We start from the raw sequence: 19314 nt of genomic DNA on the forward strand, positions 1-19314 counted from the left end.
TTCATCGACATTATCTTGATGAATGGCAGTCCACCACTGTGCGTTTCCGTCGGCACTTCCTGCCACGTACAGTGAAATTGTGGAATCAACTTCCGTCTGCAGTGTTTCCTGACAACTATAACTATGACATCGGGGCTTTGAAGAAAAGGGCTTATACTTTCATAAAAGGCCGGCAACGGACCAATGACTCACCTTGAGTAGTTGGTATGGTACCCATGGGCAGTGTTGATCATCAGTGTTGTCACCTTGCCCAAAGAAAAAGACTCTAAACAAACATACGGTAAAAAGAAAAAGAAAAAGTGGCGAGTTTAAAAAAATATACTCTGTTAAAAGTAGCTTAAAGTGGCTAAAGAAAAACGACAAAAGACGGCCTACTCCGAAATTCGAAAATTGAAGTTCGTATCGTACCGTCCCTCTCACTCTCGTATTAAGTAGTATAAATGTCAGAGGGACGGTACGGAACGAACTTCGATTTTCGTATTTCGGACTAGCCCCGCAAATACCATAGACATATTTGGGGTTGCCACCTCATAACTCAAAAATTTACCAAAACATTCGTTGCATTCTGACTGAATGTGCCTAAGTCTACGTTTTACATTACAAATTGAAATTGATTGAAACAGCGGTAACTTACTTAAGTAGTATAACAGTATTGAAAGTAGCTAAAAAGTGTGGCTAAAAAATTTGGCCACTTAATTTTTTTTTGTAGCTAACTATTTCGTAAAAGTGGCTAGATCTAGCTAAAAAGTGGCTAAAGTGGCACCACTGGTTGGTGATCATTTCCCATCAGATGACCCGCTTGCTCGTTTTCCTCCCTCTCTTAATTAAAAAAAAGAACATTTTTTTTGTCAACTCACAGTGTCACAGAATTACCTACACAGTGTCAAGAGATCTAAGTATATGGAAAGCCATAAACGCGCTTGCGCACCAAATTAAAACTTTATTTCGTTAAAGCTACATTCGTATATGCTCTTGCTTTAGCTATTTAAAAAATAACCTAACCATAAAAATTCCATTTTTAATACAAGCTTTTTTCCCGACTGTACTTTTTGTTGACTGTACTTGTCACCCGAACTACATTTGCATACCAAATTTTAAGTCGATGCTATTAACCATTGAAGAGTTTCGTCCTGCAGACGATCCTGGCTGGGCTACCAGGATGTCACTAGATTATTGTATTGCCACGCAATTTACATCAGTAAGTATTCCAAATTTCAAGTCAATCTGACTACTGGAAGTTGGTCAAATTTAACTTGCACGATTTGATTACAGATAGACAGACAGACAGACAACAGGTGGATATAATATAAATGACAGGTAATTTTCAGTAACACTATGTTGCGCCATAAGGCATACGAGTACAAATAGCCACAGTTTCACATGCAGCATGCTTCTGACGAACAATTAACAATCAGATAAGTAGGTACGAGTATCTGAACACAAGACGCACCAAAACATATTGTTGAGTTATTCGTGAAACTTTTAACATGTCGCAAAGAAAAAGAAAACTAATTTCAAATTACTATAGAAGAAAAATCGCGTATTATATCAAAGCTTGAGAGTTGAGAGATTTCATTAATGTAGAAAAATTATAATTATATGTACGTAATGTCTTTTCATTTTAAGTTTCATGTGAAATAAATAAAATGTAGTTTTATTTTATACATGAGTATATTTCATCACACATTCAATAATAGGTATTAAGTAGGTACTTAATAACAACGTCATCGGCTGTTACGACTATCGGTTTTTACGACCAAATATGAGTAGTCCCTTTGATGTCGTTATAACAGATTTTGACGTAATGTTTTCTAATTGTTTTAAATTCACCTCTTTTAATATTTCTGCTGGAAGTTTGTTGAATATTCTTTCTTTCTTATTCATATCTAAGTTTTACATTTATTTGCTTACAAACTCTCTATCAGTGGCCCTTGTGTGTCTCCCAGACAAAATCCTGTCCGCTCGCTCCTGTGTAAATATATTTGTCGACTTTCTAGCGACTTTTGATTTTGAGTTTAGCGAGTCGAGTTTTTAGGAGTTAGCAACACTGAGTCGGTTTGTCAGTGATGTCAATCCAAAAAATAAAATCAGTGATGTCTATCCAATGTCAGTGTCAGTTCAGTAATGTTAGGGTTCGAAGGAAAACGACGTTCTAAGATAAGAAGCTGTGTCTTTGTTATTTACTTACGAATAATTAAAACAAGTGTGTAATTTAATTAATATCACAAAATGCCAAGCCAATTTGAAGAGGAGCGCGTTTGGGAGGGATCTAATCACAATCACTTTGAGGTATGTGTATGTTGTTATAAATAAAACTTGTGATCTCGTAGTAATGACTTTGGTATAAGCACGCATTCTTTGCAGGAAGACGCCGGAGAAGATGTTATCGAAAATCCAGAAGAAGTGTTACAAGAATGCCTGGAGAAATTTAAAACACCTGACTACATTATGGAGCCGGGCATATTTGGACAACTGAAACGATATTTCCAAGCTGGAGGAAACCCAGAGCAAGTCATTGAGCAATTATCAATAAACTACAATGCAGTCGCCCAAATGGCAAATTTATTAGCAGAGTGGCTCATACTGGGAGGTACACCATATTCTCATGTTTTTATACATTAGCCAAGCTTTGTTGCTATATTATTTCTGTGTGCATTATATGTAGATTGCAGAAAACACCATATCAGCTTAAAAAAATCACTTATGGACAAACAGCACTATAGAAGGCATTTAGCGGGCACGTCAGTTGATAATGTTTACAAAAATTACATTTTATTATCGAGTATACATACTAGGTATTTATAAATTACCTAGTATTTTAACCCCTTATGTCGAAATAATGTAATATCTAAATTGTTCCAATCTTAATTTTCCTAAATAATGGGTAAAAAATTGACTGGCAAATATTTAGAAAAAAATATTAATTTTATATTCCCACAATGTGCCAAGGTAATGTATAAAATATTTATGTATTATTCAATATTACTTGTTTTATTTCAAATAAATTGGCTTTGGTACATTCAGCTACCTAGGGACCTAACATACAGTACCTATTAATAAGTAAGGAGTAAAAATACTAAGTATAAATACTTTCTTCTGACAACTCGAAAATTAATAGATTTTTTTGTAAATGTTACCAACTAACGTGCCCGTAAAATGCCTCCCCTAGTGCTATGTTTGCCTTAACTTAACTATACCCCATTATCAAGCAGGCAGTTTGGTGGCTACCTAATATTTTACTGATGTGCAATACAAACTACCTATAAGTCCAGACGTTGTAGCTATGTATGGGAACTCCAAACTATCTGAAAACTCAATTTATTTATTTTTTTATTGACATTGCACATCAATAATGTTAGGTAGCCACCAAGCTGCCCACTTGGTAACGGGGTCTAATCACAACAAAGCTGCCAGATAGGTACCAGCCAGTAAACTTATCTCAAAATAGTATGTTTACATCAACATTTGTAATGAAGCACATGTGCATCATGCAGGCTGAAAGGGTTAATTAACACTGATTCAGAAAACCATTTGGCATGATATAAAGATATGGTTTCCAAATACTAAGAATAATAAAATTTTGTAATGCAAGGTTGTGTAAAATTAACGCATTATATTTCTAAATTCAATACATTATTAAACCTACTATAATTTTTGTTTAATTATAGGTGTAAAGGTGACTGAAGTACAGGCAATGGTTGAAAATCATTTAAAAGACATGATCCTGAAAACATTTGATCCTAAGAAAGCAGATACAATATTTACAGAGGAAGGTGAAGTAAGTAATTTGGTTAATGTATAAATTATGCTGCATGCAGGTATAGTTTAAAGGTTGCAATGCTAACATTTCCTTGTTTTGTCTTACAGACTCCAGCTTGGTTAACAGAAATGATAGAGCACCCCACCTGGAGATCATTAATATATAGATTAGCAGAAGAATATCCTGATTGCCTTATGCTGAACTTTACTATTAAGGTAAAACCATTTTTTTTTTTTTACTATTCTTTTGTTGTTATGAAGGCTCATCATAAACACATGCATGCATCACTTAAAGCAGTGGAAACTTGTGGCAACCATACAAGTTGTTTTCGTTATAAATAGGTATACAGAAAAATTATATGAAATCCCTTCAACTTATTTTTATATTTATTGCAGTTAATATCTGACGCTGGTTTTCAAGGAGAAATTACCAGCATATCTACAGCCGCGCAACAGATAGAAGTATTCTCCAGAGTACTCAAGTCGGCTATTGTTGGATTTCTTCAAAGTTCTGATGATTGGCAGAATAGTGTAAATGAGTGTGCTGTATGTAACATTAGATAAACTTTAATGTCTACAATATATGTTACATTTAATCCAGATATACATTTAGCTTTTTTTTTAGAAAATGGTTTGCCACGGTGCACACACATATGTCTACAGCCAAGTTATTGTGCACATACTGTCCCAGGAACCCCGAGGGGGAGCCATTATGAAAAGACTCAGTCAAGAAATAACTCGCTGTGCACAGCAAAGGTGAGATTACGGAACTTTTAAGATTTATAAGAATGCCATGCCATGGAATTAATGTAAGTTGAAGCGATCAATGTTTTACAAACTAATGCAAAGCTATATAAAGAAAAAATATTTTATGTATTTTTATCAGCGAATATAGGCTATTTTTATTTAATATGGTCTCTATATAATTTATAATGGCGGCAGCGGGCACGACGTGACGCCGATCACGCTGGCGCTGACGCCGGGCGAGTGCTGGCGCGGCGCGCGCGCGGCGCTGGCCGCCATGCTGTCGCGCGGCGCGCTCAACCCGGCAGACATCTCCGTACTGTTCCGCGCCTACACGCAGCCCGAACCGCCGCCGGTGCACCTCCTCAGGATACCACAGTTTCTAGGTACGACTCTGAAGTCCCAGTAGGTGTTATACTTGAAAACTAGGATGGCACTGATTTCTCAGTAACTAGGTTGTTACTTACTATTACTAGTACGCCTCTCGTAGAAAAAAACTGATTTACGCTGGCACAGCTAATAGAAAGTTTTGCCCGTGGCTTCGCTCGCGCAGAATTAGTATGTAGTTTAAGACTTGTTTGATCCCACAGGAACCATACATTATTTCGGGATAAAAAGTAGCCTATATGTTAATCCAGGATATATAATATTACCTTTACGTTAAATTCATGCAAAAAACATACAGTAGTTTTTGAGTGAAAGAGTAACAAACATCTAAACTTCATCCATACAAACTTTCGCGTTTATAATATTAGTAAGAGTAAGATATTAGTAAGATTCACTACATAATTCTTAGAAATTCCCGCGGGAATTTTTACTCAATGCCGAAGTTTCAAATCAATTGCTAGGCCTAATGGTTTACACGTGTGAAACAGCAGGTAAAGGTTAGTAGAATATATTTATCCTGCTAATATTATAAATGCGAAAATTTGTAAGTCTGTTTGTTTGGTACTTCATCACGTCTAAACCGCTGAACCGATTTTGATGAAATTCTGTATACCGATAGTTTGAGCCCCGGGAAAGATCAGATAGTTTTTATCCCGAAAAATTGCATAGTTCCCGCGGGATAGCGATAGCCGAATTCTACGCGGACGGAGTCGCGGGTCACGGCTAGTCTAACATAAAAAGATTGGTTGAACCTTTGGGCCGTATGTAGGGCTGCACAGTGTAAAATTTGCCACCATTTTATTGCATATCGATTTTATTGAAGGAATCGGTAGTATTTAACATTGTGATCGTCACAGTAAAACTCCGAGTCGTCTAATAATTACAGTTTTTTTAATCTAATACCAAAATTTCGCTTACCTGGGTCCTATAATATATATTTTTTTAACCGCATAAGTGTAAAGAACACGGTAGTCGGCCGCATTCGGCGAGCGACAGCTGCCACCGCCTTAATATGGCCGCCTCAGTAGACGGACAGGCTAATGTAGAGGCGACAGTCGTTCGCCGAAATAGTTTGAAATAGAGGTGAGACGTACTAGGCAAAACGCGGACTGAGTCTTACTAGTACGCGTCCACAAAAAGACTAGATCCAAAGACTAGGTCCATCAGTATCTATATACGAGTACTTAACTCAATTGACTCATTGCGTAAACATAATGATTCCCGTAAATGCGCTCCCGTAATTGCGTATACATCGTAATAGTTTTAGTAGTTTTACGAATATTGAACTACCGAATTCCACGTCACAGTTCAGTCTTCACACTTCATATTTTTTTAATTTTATCTTATATTAAATACCGACTAAAAACTTCCCTTCATACTAAATACAGGCTTAGGACTGTCAGCAATTTATATAAAAAGTACATTTAAAAAGTGTACATAAATGCTAGTTTTCAAGTTGGCGGAACGTTGTCAGCCGCCGTACTCCTAAATACTCGTACGCTAAAAGAATCGCGGGCGGGAACGCGTACTCACGCGTCCAAGCCAAAACCTATTCCAGTAAATACGTCTCACCTCTAGTTTGACGCAGTGTAATTTCCGCTTAAGACTGTGCCTCATAACACAAAATTTGAAGGGTTTTCATTGAAAAGGATCTGAATTATCAATGTTTTTGTCATTTTCAGTTTTATATTTTTTATTCGCGAGCATCGCGAGTAACAACGTATTAGGTTGAGATTTTTAGATTGCTTTTAATGTGTTTTATGCAATATATTTAAATCAGGTCTTTGTTAATCAGAAGTTATTTGTGATTATAATTTTTAGTTAGGGTTGTCACTAACATCCGGGTAAAGTTTCAATTATACCAATAAATAAAAATAAAATAAATACATAAGTGTTAACTTCTTTACTATACACACCTATTGAGTTTCTTCTTCATTTTGAAGAACAAAACTTTCGTTAAAAAAGATATCCTCCAATAGATGATTGTTAGGTGGTTGATCTTCGGGAATTTATTTCAGTAAATATATTGCTTTTGGTGGTAAAGGGGTTTTAATCAGTTTTCTTTTTTCCTTATTTGAATATTGAAATTTGATACGAATGGATCAGATGTCACCAAGGCTCTATGAAATAAATCGAACATTGTGGATTCACGAAAATTTTTTTCTGAACTGTTGTCTGGTGTGGTGTCTTTCAGGACCCGGGTAAGCGAAACTTAGGTATTAAATTTAAAATAAAAATCGGTCAAGTACGAGTCGGACTCGTACATACATGAAGGATTCCGTAAACAGTTCAGTGAGTTTTTCTTAAAATTCTTCTAATTTAAGGTTTTTTTGCTGACTGTACTTTATGCCCCTGATCAAACGAGTCCAAACTCGATGCAGTCGTGTCGTTTATCACAGTGTTCCTATGGTCACCCTCTAGCTTTATCATCAGATTAACTCCTTGTCATAATAATATTGCATTGTCATCGGATTTATACATGCGTGTAAAATTTCAGCTCAATCGATTGAAGATATCCACTTCAAATTTGAGTTGAAAGATTCCACCCGAGCAAACATATAGTTAATGACATTACATTGCAAGTAAATATAATGCTTGTAATAAGTTTTTGTTAAAAATTTAATTTTTAATACAAGCTTTTTTTTCTGACTGTACTTGTTTTGTCATCTAAACTACATTTCGTACCAAATTTCAAGTCGGTACTATTAACTATTGAGGAGTTCCCTCCTGCAGAGATGATCCTCGTAGGACCACTAAGATGTCACTACCAGATTATTGTATTGTCACCAAAGCCGTGCCAGGATAAGCTGTGATTCTGCCCCCATCGAGTTTGGGCTCGTAATTTTTATGGATGGTGTAGCTCTACATTAGTAATAAATTGGCAAAATTTCAGCCCCCCAAACTTAATAGTTTTTTGTATAAAAGAAAAAAAGAAAATATGATTTTTCTTTAATATCTTTTTTTTAACCTATCTTAGCGTGCATCACAAATATTGTACATTCACTACAGATGATTATTTGACATGAATAACATTTTCATTGTCATAGAAAAAAAAATGCTGACTGAAGATGTCATATTTTTTTATTATTTACTTCCACTTTAGAGACCGCTCTAATTTTTTCACAAATGAGCTATAAACATGTATTTTTTTCAAAATTATAGCTACATGGAGATATCTTTACATAAAATACTTTACCATACATTTTTCTGCAACAAGACCTAAAACGAATTAATGATTGAAATCTCTTTAGAGAAACGTGCACGCGGCATACTAAATACTGGTCACTTACATTTCGTTAGCTCTTAATTTAAAAAATAAATAAATCAAAAGTTTCACGACGGAATATTTAAGAAACAACTCTTTTCAACCAACCATTGCCTGCCTGCCACGCGCCGCGCGGCTAAAAAAAGCTGTCAGCGCGGTTTATTCGCGGGGAATTCGGCGGACTTCGTATATGTGTAATTAAGTCATAAGAAGCTCGAGTAGTGTGAATAAATTTTAAACTGAATTATAAACCTTGTAAATAGTGTTAAATTAAATACTTAATATGATTTTTTTTAGTGTAAAAAACAATAGGTAAACAGTGATTAGTACGGTGCGGATATGGCGAGAGCTTTATCAAAGTTGGCTTCATTGAGGTTTGTGGTTCATAAATTGCTTCATTAATTTTGCACAAAAACGAATAAATCACACAATCAGACAGTCACTATATTATATTATCGAAGCTTTTATAAAACAACATTAAAATCGCAAACTTAAAGGTAAATATTCAAACGACATAGAGGTTGTCACACAGATATAGATTATATGTGTAATCTATATCTGTGGGCTGTCACCTTGGTCGCCTAGCAACGGCTAACAACGCGTAGCAACCAAAAAACGCTGAAATAAACACGTTTCTTGTATGACGACCCCCTTTAATTTGTAACTTTATTTTATTTTTAGTATTTGTTGTTATAGCGGCCACAGTAATACATAATCTGTGAAAATTTCAAGTATCTAACTTTTACGGCTTAAGAGATAGTGCCCTGTGACAGACAGACAGACAGCAGAATCTCAGTCCGTTGGCACCTTTTGTGTACGGAACCCTAAAAAAACTGTAATTATTAGAAGACTCGGAGTTTTACTGTGACGATCGCAATGTTAAATACTACCGATTCCTTCAATAAAATCGACATACGATAAAATGGTGGCAAATTTCACACTGTGGGCTGGGTGAATGAAGAAAAGTATAACTTTACTTTATTCATAACTAGCTTTTACCCGCGGCTTCGCACGCGTAAACTATTCGGTGTGGTAGCTGCAATTGAAATTTTCGGGATTTTACAAAATTCCCCTGGATTTTTCCAATATTTATATCGTGGTCGTCATTCAGGTTGTGTTGTGAATAACTGTACAAAATTCAAGACTCTAAACCCAGTGCTGAAGTTTCAAAAATTTTCCCTATCCAAATTCAAATGCAAAATTCAAATTCAAATCATTTACTCAGTAAATAGGCCGCAATGGGCACTTTTACACGTCATTTTTTATACTACCAGCGCTTTCGGAAAGACCATCATTTCCAAGAAGAATGCGTCGCAAGAAACTTGGCAGAAAGTCAAAATAAAATACTTAAAAACTACAGTATACCTGAGCACTACATGTCATCTTGCGTATGAATGTTATAGTTAGCTTATTTATGTGTTGTTATGGTATCTATCTACCTATCTATCTGTTGAGATTTGTTGTGTATGTGTATTGTATGTGTTAGTTTGATGTATTCTTGATACAGCTCTAATCTACTGTAAATTGCACCACCTGCTTAAATGTATTCCTTATTTCTGTCCAATGTAAAGGTTGCCTGGAAGAGATCGCTCTGAAGCGATAAGGCCGCCTATTGCTTACCTTAGAAAATCTCTATGTATATACTTGTGTTTTCTGTACTGTTTACTGTATTGGTGTGCAATAAAGAGTTATTGTATTGTATTGTATACAATTAAAGAAAAACATACGAAATTATAATAATAATAATACAGGGATGTATGGGGTCCCTTAGTTACAAAACTATACCGTGGGAATATGAATATCGGGGTAAAAAATAGATTATGTGTTATTCCAGAGGTCCAGCTACCTACATACCAAATTTCATGGCTCTAAGCCCAGTGGTTGTTATTTCGAGATTTTATCCCTAGGTATCCCGTGGGAATATCGGGTCAAAAAGTCGCTTATGTGTTATTCCAGACGTCTAGCTACCTACATACTAAATTTCATGACTCTAAGCCCAGCGGTTATTATTTCAAGATTTTATCCCTATCCCGTGGGAATATCGGGTAAAAAATAGCCTATGTGTTATTCCAGAGGTCCAGCTACCTACATACCAAAATTCATGGCTCTAAACCCAGTGGTTGTTATTTCGAGATTTTATCCCTAGGTATCCCGTGGGAATATCGAGTCAAAAAGTCCCTTACGTGTTATTCCAGGCGTCCAGTTACCTACATACTAAATTTCATGACTCTAAGCCCAGCGGTTATTATTTCAAGATTATATCCCTATCCCGGGGGAATATCGGGATAAAAAGTAGCCTATGTGTTATTCCAGAGGTCCAGCTACCTACATACTAAATTTCATGGCTCTAAGCCCTGCGGTTGTTATTTCAAGATTTTATCCCTAGGTATCCCGTGGGAATATCGGGTCAAAAAGTCACCTATCTGTTATTACAAACGTCCAACTACCTACATGTCAAATTTCATGACTCTAAGCCTAGAGGTTGTTATTTCGAGATTTTATCCCTATCCCCTGGAAATACCGGGATAAAAAGTATCCTATGTTTTAATCCAGGTTATAAACTAACTTTTCGCCAAATTTCATCCAAATCCGTCCAGCCGTTTCAGCGTGAAAAAGTAACAAACATACTCACTCACTCACTCACATACTCACTCACTCACAAACTTTCACATTTATAATATTAGTAGGATTGTCTCTTTGAGGTGTTTTACATTGTATTGTTACCCAATTGACTATGTACGGTCAAGGAGTTCAATTCATTGGCCACCATAGAACCTTTTCACAGTAAACGTCATAGTGACATCGCATTAATTAACAAGGAAAGTCGTAATGACTTTTCCTTTGAAAAGGTTCCATAGTGGCCCATGAATTAAATTCCTTGACTGTACCAAAAACAACAATTTTATTTTGAAAATATAGTATTTCTTAATAATTCTTCGGCTTTTCGAATAAATCAGCATATATTATAAAAAATATATAAATCTCAAAATAGTAAATTGTCTGATTTCAGAACTTCTAGTGGATGCCTTATTTAAACTAGGGAGCAAACTAAATCCTGAACACAAATCAAAATACATGTACTTACTAGCTTATGCTGCTAGTGTATGTGAAGGTCACACTCCAGGAAGACCCGTCAAGGATGAGCTCAAGGCAACAGTACAAGCCATTGAAAAAGTGCATGCAGTCTGTGGTAGCTCGGCAAGTTCCAGCGAACTCATAGCTGAATTACCCACCTTGTATCATTGCATAAGGTAAACATTAATAAATATCCCTATACAATAATATTTTACTCAACAATCAATTCTGAAAAAATAACATACAGTTGAACATAGAACCTCATCCTTTTTTGAAGTAAGAACTGAAACTATAAACAAGAAGATGTTGCCATGTTCGAGCATATCATGATAATTTAAGAAAAAATGCGGCGCCCTCATTCAATTTGCACTCTATAATAGAACATTTTATTTATTTGTTCAAATATATCTATTTTTGTCCCTACCTATTGTCGCACTAGTAGATTCTTAACTGAAATATGCAGCATTATTCAACTAAATTAAAAAAAAACCTAATGGCGTATGCGATAAAAGTCCTATCCCTAACCTTTAACCCCTCTTATGTATGAGGGAACTTAAACAATTACTGCATTTTAGTCTCATGCTGATTTAAATAAAAAAAGATAGCTTTAAATTTGACATGGATCTGCATCTGAAGCATACCAGGGTTTAAGTCTTTTCTAAGTCTTAGCCTTATATAGCCTTGTATACCTTTATGTTATCAGTAATTTTGATTTATAAACTATATTTTCTTCAATTTTTCTTCCAGGTTTCCAGTTGTGGGAATGGGTGTACTAGTATGGGTGGAGTGTGTTGTTACAGAACCATCATACTTCAAATTGTGCACTGAACACTGCCCTGTTCATTTGGCGCTTTTGGATGAAGTTGCATCTTGTCATCAATTATTGCACCATAGACTGCTGAGATTACTCGTCCAACTGTTCGAATCACCGCAGGACGAATTGGAAATATTAGTTCAGGTATTTAAATACAAACCAAATGTTTAAGCTTGATGTTGTAAATTTAAAACCGGTCAGGTGAGAGTTGAACTCGCGCGGAGAGGGTTCCGTACAATGCTAGTGTCATATGTTTTGCTCCAATTTTTTATAAATATTTTTACGGTGATTTTTAAATTAATAAAAAATATCACATTTGAAATCCTCACAGTAAGACGCGGCGAGTTAACTACAACTAGCGCTATCTAGTGGTGCTTTAGTGAACTATATTCCGTAAGTGACGTATTATATTGAGTTTACCACTTTATTTTCAATTGATAGAATTCTTATAGGTTTTCCTGTAATCTACAAGCAATAAATATTTTTTTTTTTTTTTTTTCAAATTTTAGGCTCAGTAGTTTCGGAGATCAGGGGGGGGGGGAGGTGGTAAATTTTCGTCTTCTTTTCATGAATAAAATCAAAACTATTTATTTTACAATAATAACAAAAATATATTTTAGATCCCCATAACAAGCCCTTTCATTTGATATATGACACGAGAATGATGATGAGATAAGATTTGCAAAACTTTTTTTTTATTTCTTAATTTGTCCCCCGATAATGACCCTGTAGGGACACACATTGTAGCCTTACGCAGAGTCAGCTCATATCTCAGTACGTTTGCGCTGGAATATGAGTTGACTCAGCAGCTAGTACTTCGGGCCGCGGGGCCCGCTTTGTAACCAGTCACTCACGGAGCTTACTGGGGAATGAACATGCCCTAGCCTTAAGTTAGTGATACTCGTGGTATTAATGTGCAACTAATGTGTGAACTATATAATTACACAAATTAATTAGTGAGACGTATCTTTGATTTCACCTCCACGTTACCACTCCCTAAAACCCTTATTTAAAAAAAAAATACTTTGCACATATATGTTTGGGTCATAGCCAGTCATAGGATTACACCATCCTACCAAATTTCACCTGATCTGGTCCAGTAGATTCGGAGCAAATTGGCTGTGAAAGGCGGACGGACAGACAGACAGATGCACGAGTCATACTATAAGGGTTCCATTTTTTTTACGGAAACGGAAATTTAAGAGAGTATAATGGCCTAACCACAGCGCCGCAGCGCGGTTTTGCAACTCCGCGGCGCCGGCGTGCAGCACATTGCCGCATTGTGCAGATATACAGTGCTGAACACTTGACACACCCCATAACCTGCATCATCTACATGCCTGTAGCTCATTTTCATGCAAATAGCTTGCACGCTTATGTCATAATTTTTTTGAAGATTGACTTACGTGCGCCAGCTACTTGTATTAAAATGTACAAGGGACATGCATGTGTATTTGTAGCCTAACGAGACGCCGCGCCGTGGTGATATGGCCAGATCCTAACGCGAGCATAACAGTACTAACAGTGTGTTGTAATTTGTTACAGCTTGAGTTAAAAAAGATGCTTTTGGATCGCATGGTGAACTTACTAAGCCGCGGTTGCGTAGTGCCCGTACTGCGCTATGTCAAGCAGTGCTGGCAGCGTGGCGACACTGACATCTCCTTGATCAGATACTTTATCACAGAGGTAATCAAATGTTGCATATCATTCTATAGTAAGATTGTATCACAAGGGAAGGCGTCATTTTGAATCCTGAGTGGAGCGGGCGTTTTTGGAGTAGGTAGAATGGTGAGCGCAGCGAGCGATTTAAATATGTACGCCACCCGCGGAAAATTTATTTTGCTGTCGTATATTTTATGTTTTATGAACAATACAGAGATATATGTATAAACGTTATGCCTATCCAATTTATTAAAAGTGTAAACAAACCGATTTCATCAAAATTCTTGTATAAACACACTGGATCGAATCAATAACACAGTTATCTATAATTCGTGTCTTTTAACTAGATGTCTAATCACTTTTTTCACCAAAATTCACTTGATTTCAATGTTTATTTTTATTTGAAAAATCTTCGTCAAAATCTGACGTCATTTCTTGATTGAAACATGTGTATAATCTGTAGTAGCATAGACTAGCGTAGAGATGGTGGAAAATTTTACATTTAAAAAATCGTATAATGCGCGGACATCCGCGAATAAGCATACAAGCGATACATACAAGCGATTACATATAAGCGATTTTAATTTACTTTTCTTAAAATTAAAAAATAGTTACTGCTTTTATAATTGAATAAACAGTATTTGTAGGGAAATAAAGTATTGTAAATAATAAAATAGACAAAAATACTTTGATCTATTCAATTAATAAGTTAATTGATTTAATGAACAGATTAATTAATTATTTTTTTTGGTTCTAAATTTTCACATCATTGAATGTCTGCGGTCGGATAAATGGCGTCTTTGTTTTCACTTTTCATAAATTGGATCGAAATACAATATAACACGATGCTTTTTATGCCCCCCTATGAAAATGGATTAATATCAAAATACCACCAACGGGACTTATCACGCTAGCACACACGAGAAAAATGACATATTTCCCGTATTAAATATAAAAGTCCCGTTCGTGGTATTTTGACTATGAGTGAAAATTATGAATGTTTAAAACGTTATATGGATTAATATGTTCCAAATTGTTTTTTGCAGGTATTGGACGCAATAGCACCGCCATATACCCCGGAATTCGTTCAACTTGTTTTACCCATGGTTGAAAATGAAGAAATAACAGGCACAATGCGAGCTGAAGGCGAAAATGATCCTGTTTCTGAATTTATTGGCGAGTATCATAATAGTAATTTCGTACCATGCATATTGTTATTGTAATCGTAACTGATGAGGTTTATTTTATAAGTAGGTAACTGATAATATTAAATTCGTAATCCTACTAATATTATAAATTCGAAAGTTTATATATTATGTACGTGTTTGTTACTCTTTCCCGCTAAAATAACCCGAAATTTCAACCGCTTAGATTAGAGACATGGCACAGGTGTTTTTTATGCAACGATAATGAAATCCACAGGAATTTTTGCGAAACCTAAGCTAGAACTAACGGTTTAAGCATGAGAAGTCGCATTTATGTTGCCTGGTATAGAAAAGAAAAACGAACAAAAACTGCATCTCATTCGATATTTAGATAAGTTAGCTTATGGTTGTTTTGCCATGTTATCAAAAGAAAAAAATTAGGTACCTAGCCAGGAAGAAAGCCTATAATAGTAGATTGTACAACAAGAGCATAAAACGATCCATTTTACACGAGGCGCTCATATAGCCGAGCCGGTACGGCGAGGGTAGATAGACACGTCGAGGGGAAAATGGGTTTAATACTCGAGTTTTACACTCTGCTTTTCACTTCGATGGCGAGGAAATGAAATAGCAACAGTGGAAACAATGATTCACTTTCTATGTACCTTTTATTTTTATGCATTATTATAATAATTCCATTTTTTTATTTTACTGATTTATTATGATTGATTTGAATGATTTTTAGTTTTATATAAATTAAAAATGATCTAATAAATATACAGAAACCTTGGTCTTAAGTTGGTCTTAGACGAAGATTTTATTTTATGCACTAGAGCATAAAAAGTAATTTTATATCGCCTTGATACAGCATAAACACGAACTTTACGAGCATGAGAAGTGAACATTTTTTTTTTGTTTCAGTTCACTGCAAGGCACATTATGTTGTGGTATAGATGGAGCAAACAAAAAACTGTGAAAGTGAAGAAAAATTTATTTATAACCAATTTAAGACTATTACATAATAAATAAGATACAATAAATGATTTTTAACCTTTAGCTGCTTTTCTTTCATAATATCTTTTCAAGGCTTGATCAAATGCATCACCTACAGTTCTTTTCTTCCAAATGTCTATTTTCGGTTTGGGTTCTGGAGCTACCTCAATAACTTTATCTTCAGCAACTGGTACTACTTTCGATGTTTCTGCTTCCTTTAGAGAAGTTGTAGGCTGCAGATTTTTAACGTTTTTCTTGGTATCTTTGTCTTTAGAGCTCTTTGTTTTTTCCTTCGAATTAGTATCATCATCTTCACTAGATGAGTCAATTGAAAAATCTGAATCTGCATCTGGATTTTCAACATTTTGTTTAACCTTTTTTGAAGATTTGATATCAGCAAGATTTACGCGATTTATTTCTTCATCTGAGTCCTGAATTTCTCCTTCAGATAAACCATCATTGTCGTCAGATACTTTTCTTTTTCTATATGACCTTTTTTTAGCTGTGTCAGAGTTATTGTCTACTTCTTTGACTTTTCTACTTTTAAATGTTTCTACTAATTTGGTATCCTCCTTTTCCTCTGATTTTGGTTTGCTATCAGTATTCTTATCTGAACCCAATTTTTGTTCATATAAGTGACGATAAAAACCTCCTGAAAAAGTAAAGCTTAAAATGTATTGCTCTTAAAAGCAATGGAGAAAAAAATGGATTAAAAAAATATTCACAACAAAAAATAAAAACATAATATTATTATCCGCTTGTTAAATGTTAAAAAAGGTGTATAGTTGAATGCTAACAAGTTGTTACAAAACAACAGTCTGGGAAAAGTTCCAGTGTAACACAGAAATTTCTATATTTATAAATGTTGTATGGTTTATTGTCTGAGTCGCAATAGACTCCCACTAATATTATAAATGCAAAAGTTTGTAAGTCTGTTTGTTTGTTACTTCATCACGTCTAAACCACTGAACGAATTTAGATGAGATGAATGAGTATTGGGTGAATTTCTTACCTAAATCTCTCTGCTTGGTCACATCTCCTATACTTTCTAGGTATTCTTCACGTTGTTCTTTTTCTTCCTCTAAACGCAAATCTTCCAATTTCTTCTTATATGCAGAAGTAACAAACACTTCTTTGTCAGCAAATTCGTCACCTTCTTTTTCTCTCTCCTTTTGAATCTGAATGAAAAGTAAGACATCATTTTAAAAAGATTTTTTTCACAAATAGAAGAAAATTACCTATTTAATAAGTAGGCTCACAAACCTGTCTCTCAAGGCGACGCTCATTTTCAATTTTCCTTTTATTTGCAGTTTTTAATAGATTTTCAATGTATTTGGGCTGTTTGAGTTCCTTAGTTTTCAATTTCTTTTCTTCTTTCTTGCTGGTCATTGAATCATAGATTTCATCATACTGATATATTGTGGGGTCTTCTTCTATGGCTTTACTTTGTGTTATCTTTGCCTAAAAAATATCATATCAGTATTAAATATATAAATAATCATAATAATTATTTATATAAAAAAAAAGTTTTTATGAATTATTAGCTATTGCCAGCTACATCACCTGCAACCTGGGGATAAAGCATTTCACAGGATAAAAGCAGTAGACTAGTAATAAGGAATGCTGCAGCTTTCTGTTAGTGAACGGATTTTTGAATGAAAGGATAAAAATGTTTTATTTAAAATCACGAAAATCCATATTACTTATTAGTTTGCTCAGTGCCTTACAACCAGCCAAGTGGGCTGTCAAGTTACTCCACTATTACAGCCAAGAGCTACATTAGCTCTTTATTGCAATAGTGCAATGAGGGCTATCGTTTTTTGTCTCACTAGATGGCACACTGTTGCGTGAGGTTTTTAAGTATGGTTTTGAAAGTCTGTTAGTACGGATGTGAAAACAAAGTTTAGATTAAAATCATATTTAATACACCTTAAAACCGTACCATATAAATATCGAGCATGCCACAGTGTTGCATAGTCCCCGTTTAGTTCGGAAAAAAGGGAGGACAAAGGTTTCCGAAAGACAAAACTGTCTCTAAACACAGACATTCTTTGCCCCGGAACGCATATTTGCCATAATTGATTTCAGATATTGCAAACCCGCGTAGCTCACCCAAAAACTATGAGATTTGACATTTCTGAGACCTCACGCTACACTAGCGCCTCTTGTGGCGAATTCATACGCGATAGCCCTCATTAGGAGAGCTTATGGCATGTTAAGTGTAGTGGTGTCAAGGAGGACTGAGATTCTCAATTTTATTATCATTAAAAATCTCAATAATTAAATTGCAGTTCTGCACCACATGACATAGGTGGTGGTCATTGGATTTTCTAGTTGAAAGAGATAATAATTAGAGCTTCAGAGCCCCACTTAACCAGACACCTGTACCTGTCTATTAGTGTTGTCACTAGGTTTAAGCAAAACAGGTTTCTTGCTGGAGTTGTCATCTGAGTCAGAATCATCACCAAACACATTCCTTGAAGCTTGGAACTTAGGCTGGCTTGCTTTCGCCTTTTCTGGCAAAATAAGTCCATATCTGCAATTAAAATCATTGACGAGGTTGTTAAATAAATTTCACTAAAAATTAATAATATATTTAACTACTAACTGTATTAATACTGTAACTGTTTGACTACTTTTGATTTCTATAGAAATATCGTTCACGTTTTCCTTCTGAATCTATCAGTTAAATAAGTATTAGAAATGCTCAACGAATGGCTCTAAGTACTTACTTCTTAGTGCCGGACATTGGAAACTTAACTGGTACCTTATTTATAGGTATAATATATTGTGCACTAAGATTAAGTGAAGTTTTTGTTTAGTTTACAAAATATAGTTAAATTGTTTTAACAGATGAACGGCTCACGAAACAAATAGAGCAAAATCATAAAATGTATGTTTGATTTTTTTAATTATTATTATTAACATTCCCCTTGGACTTTTTGACTTGCTTTGCTTCTACGCTTTGCTTGTGGCTTTGCTCATAATAATCAAAGATAATATAACCATGATAATAATGAACGAACTAAAAGAAAATAACGATTTCTCTATACTGTAGGTACTAAAATACTCTTTGCTTTGAAAATGACAAAATGACTGTATTGTGATTGTGTGTGATACACGCTACATGTCACACACAAACAGACAAGACAGACTGACATCATAGAGACTGACTACTTAGACCGCGGCCACATGAAATCGCTCGACGCTCGATGTATCAAATCTGGTCACGTGACATATAACGATAAAGCTGAAAATGTTGAGCTGGTTGAGCTTTATCGCAAAAAAAAAACTTCAATTTCGGCAAAAAACTGTTTTATTTTTTGTGTGCTTTTCTGAAACATGACATGAAATAAAATAAAAAAACAAGAAATCATGTTGGCACTTTCAACCCACTGTTTTGCCTTTGAGCTTTGACGCAGGGCTTTAAATACCGTTAAAAAGTGGTAACGTTACCAACTGTCAAACCG

At 35.2% G+C, this 19314-nt stretch overlaps 2 protein-coding genes across 2 annotated transcripts; one reads left to right on the forward strand and one right to left on the reverse strand.

Annotated features, from left to right (window-relative positions):
• The first annotated feature begins 2096 nt into the window (after window positions 1–2096).
• Window positions 2097–15907, forward strand: TH1 (negative elongation factor complex member TH1). The gene is made up of 12 exons (XM_074101853.1): window positions 2097–2289; window positions 2365–2590; window positions 3669–3778; window positions 3868–3975; window positions 4156–4305; window positions 4385–4515; window positions 4702–4889; window positions 11166–11406; window positions 11978–12188; window positions 13590–13730; window positions 14753–14882; window positions 15773–15907. The coding sequence occupies exons 1-12, from the start codon at window positions 2230–2232 to the stop codon at window positions 15802–15804; spliced, it is 1728 nt and encodes a 575-aa protein (XP_073957954.1). The 5' UTR covers window positions 2097–2229; the 3' UTR covers window positions 15805–15907.
• On the reverse strand, window positions 15827–19002 carry LOC141438139 (nuclear speckle splicing regulatory protein 1). The gene is made up of 5 exons (XM_074101857.1): window positions 18577–19002; window positions 18233–18380; window positions 17108–17305; window positions 16857–17022; window positions 15827–16496 (listed from the first exon to the last, which is right to left on the reverse strand). Exons 1-5 carry the CDS (start codon window positions 18591–18593, stop codon window positions 15898–15900), a joined length of 1128 nt encoding a protein of 375 aa, XP_073957958.1. The 5' UTR covers window positions 18594–19002; the 3' UTR covers window positions 15827–15897.
• Window positions 19003–19314: the final 312 nt, after the last annotated feature.

The sequence above is a fragment of the Choristoneura fumiferana genome, chromosome 18 (genome assembly GCF_025370935.1).
Source record: "Choristoneura fumiferana chromosome 18, NRCan_CFum_1, whole genome shotgun sequence".
NCBI lineage: Eukaryota > Metazoa > Arthropoda > Insecta > Lepidoptera > Tortricidae > Choristoneura > Choristoneura fumiferana.

What these genes read in the sequence shown, in the direction of transcription:
- TH1 (XM_074101853.1), top strand. Translation starts at nt 2,230, where the DNA reads ATGCCAAGCCAATTTGAAGAGGAGCGCGTTTGGGAGGGATCTAATCAC. An exon ending in TGCTGAACTTTACTATTAAG is followed by an intron (nt 3,976 to 4,155) that starts GTAAAACCATTT and finishes TATTTATTGCAG; the next exon opens with TTAATATCTGACGCTGGTTT. An exon ending in TCAGATACTTTATCACAGAG is followed by an intron (nt 13,731 to 14,752) that starts GTAATCAAATGT and finishes TGTTTTTTGCAG; the next exon opens with GTATTGGACGCAATAGCACC.
- LOC141438139 (XM_074101857.1), bottom strand. An exon ending in AGCGTCGCCTTGAGAGACAG is followed by an intron (nt 17,023 to 17,107) that starts GTTTGTGAGCCT and finishes CTTTTCATTCAG; the next exon opens with ATTCAAAAGGAGAGAGAAAA. An exon ending in GACCAAGCAGAGAGATTTAG is followed by an intron (nt 16,497 to 16,856) that starts GTAAGAAATTCA and finishes TTACTTTTTCAG; the next exon opens with GAGGTTTTTATCGTCACTTA.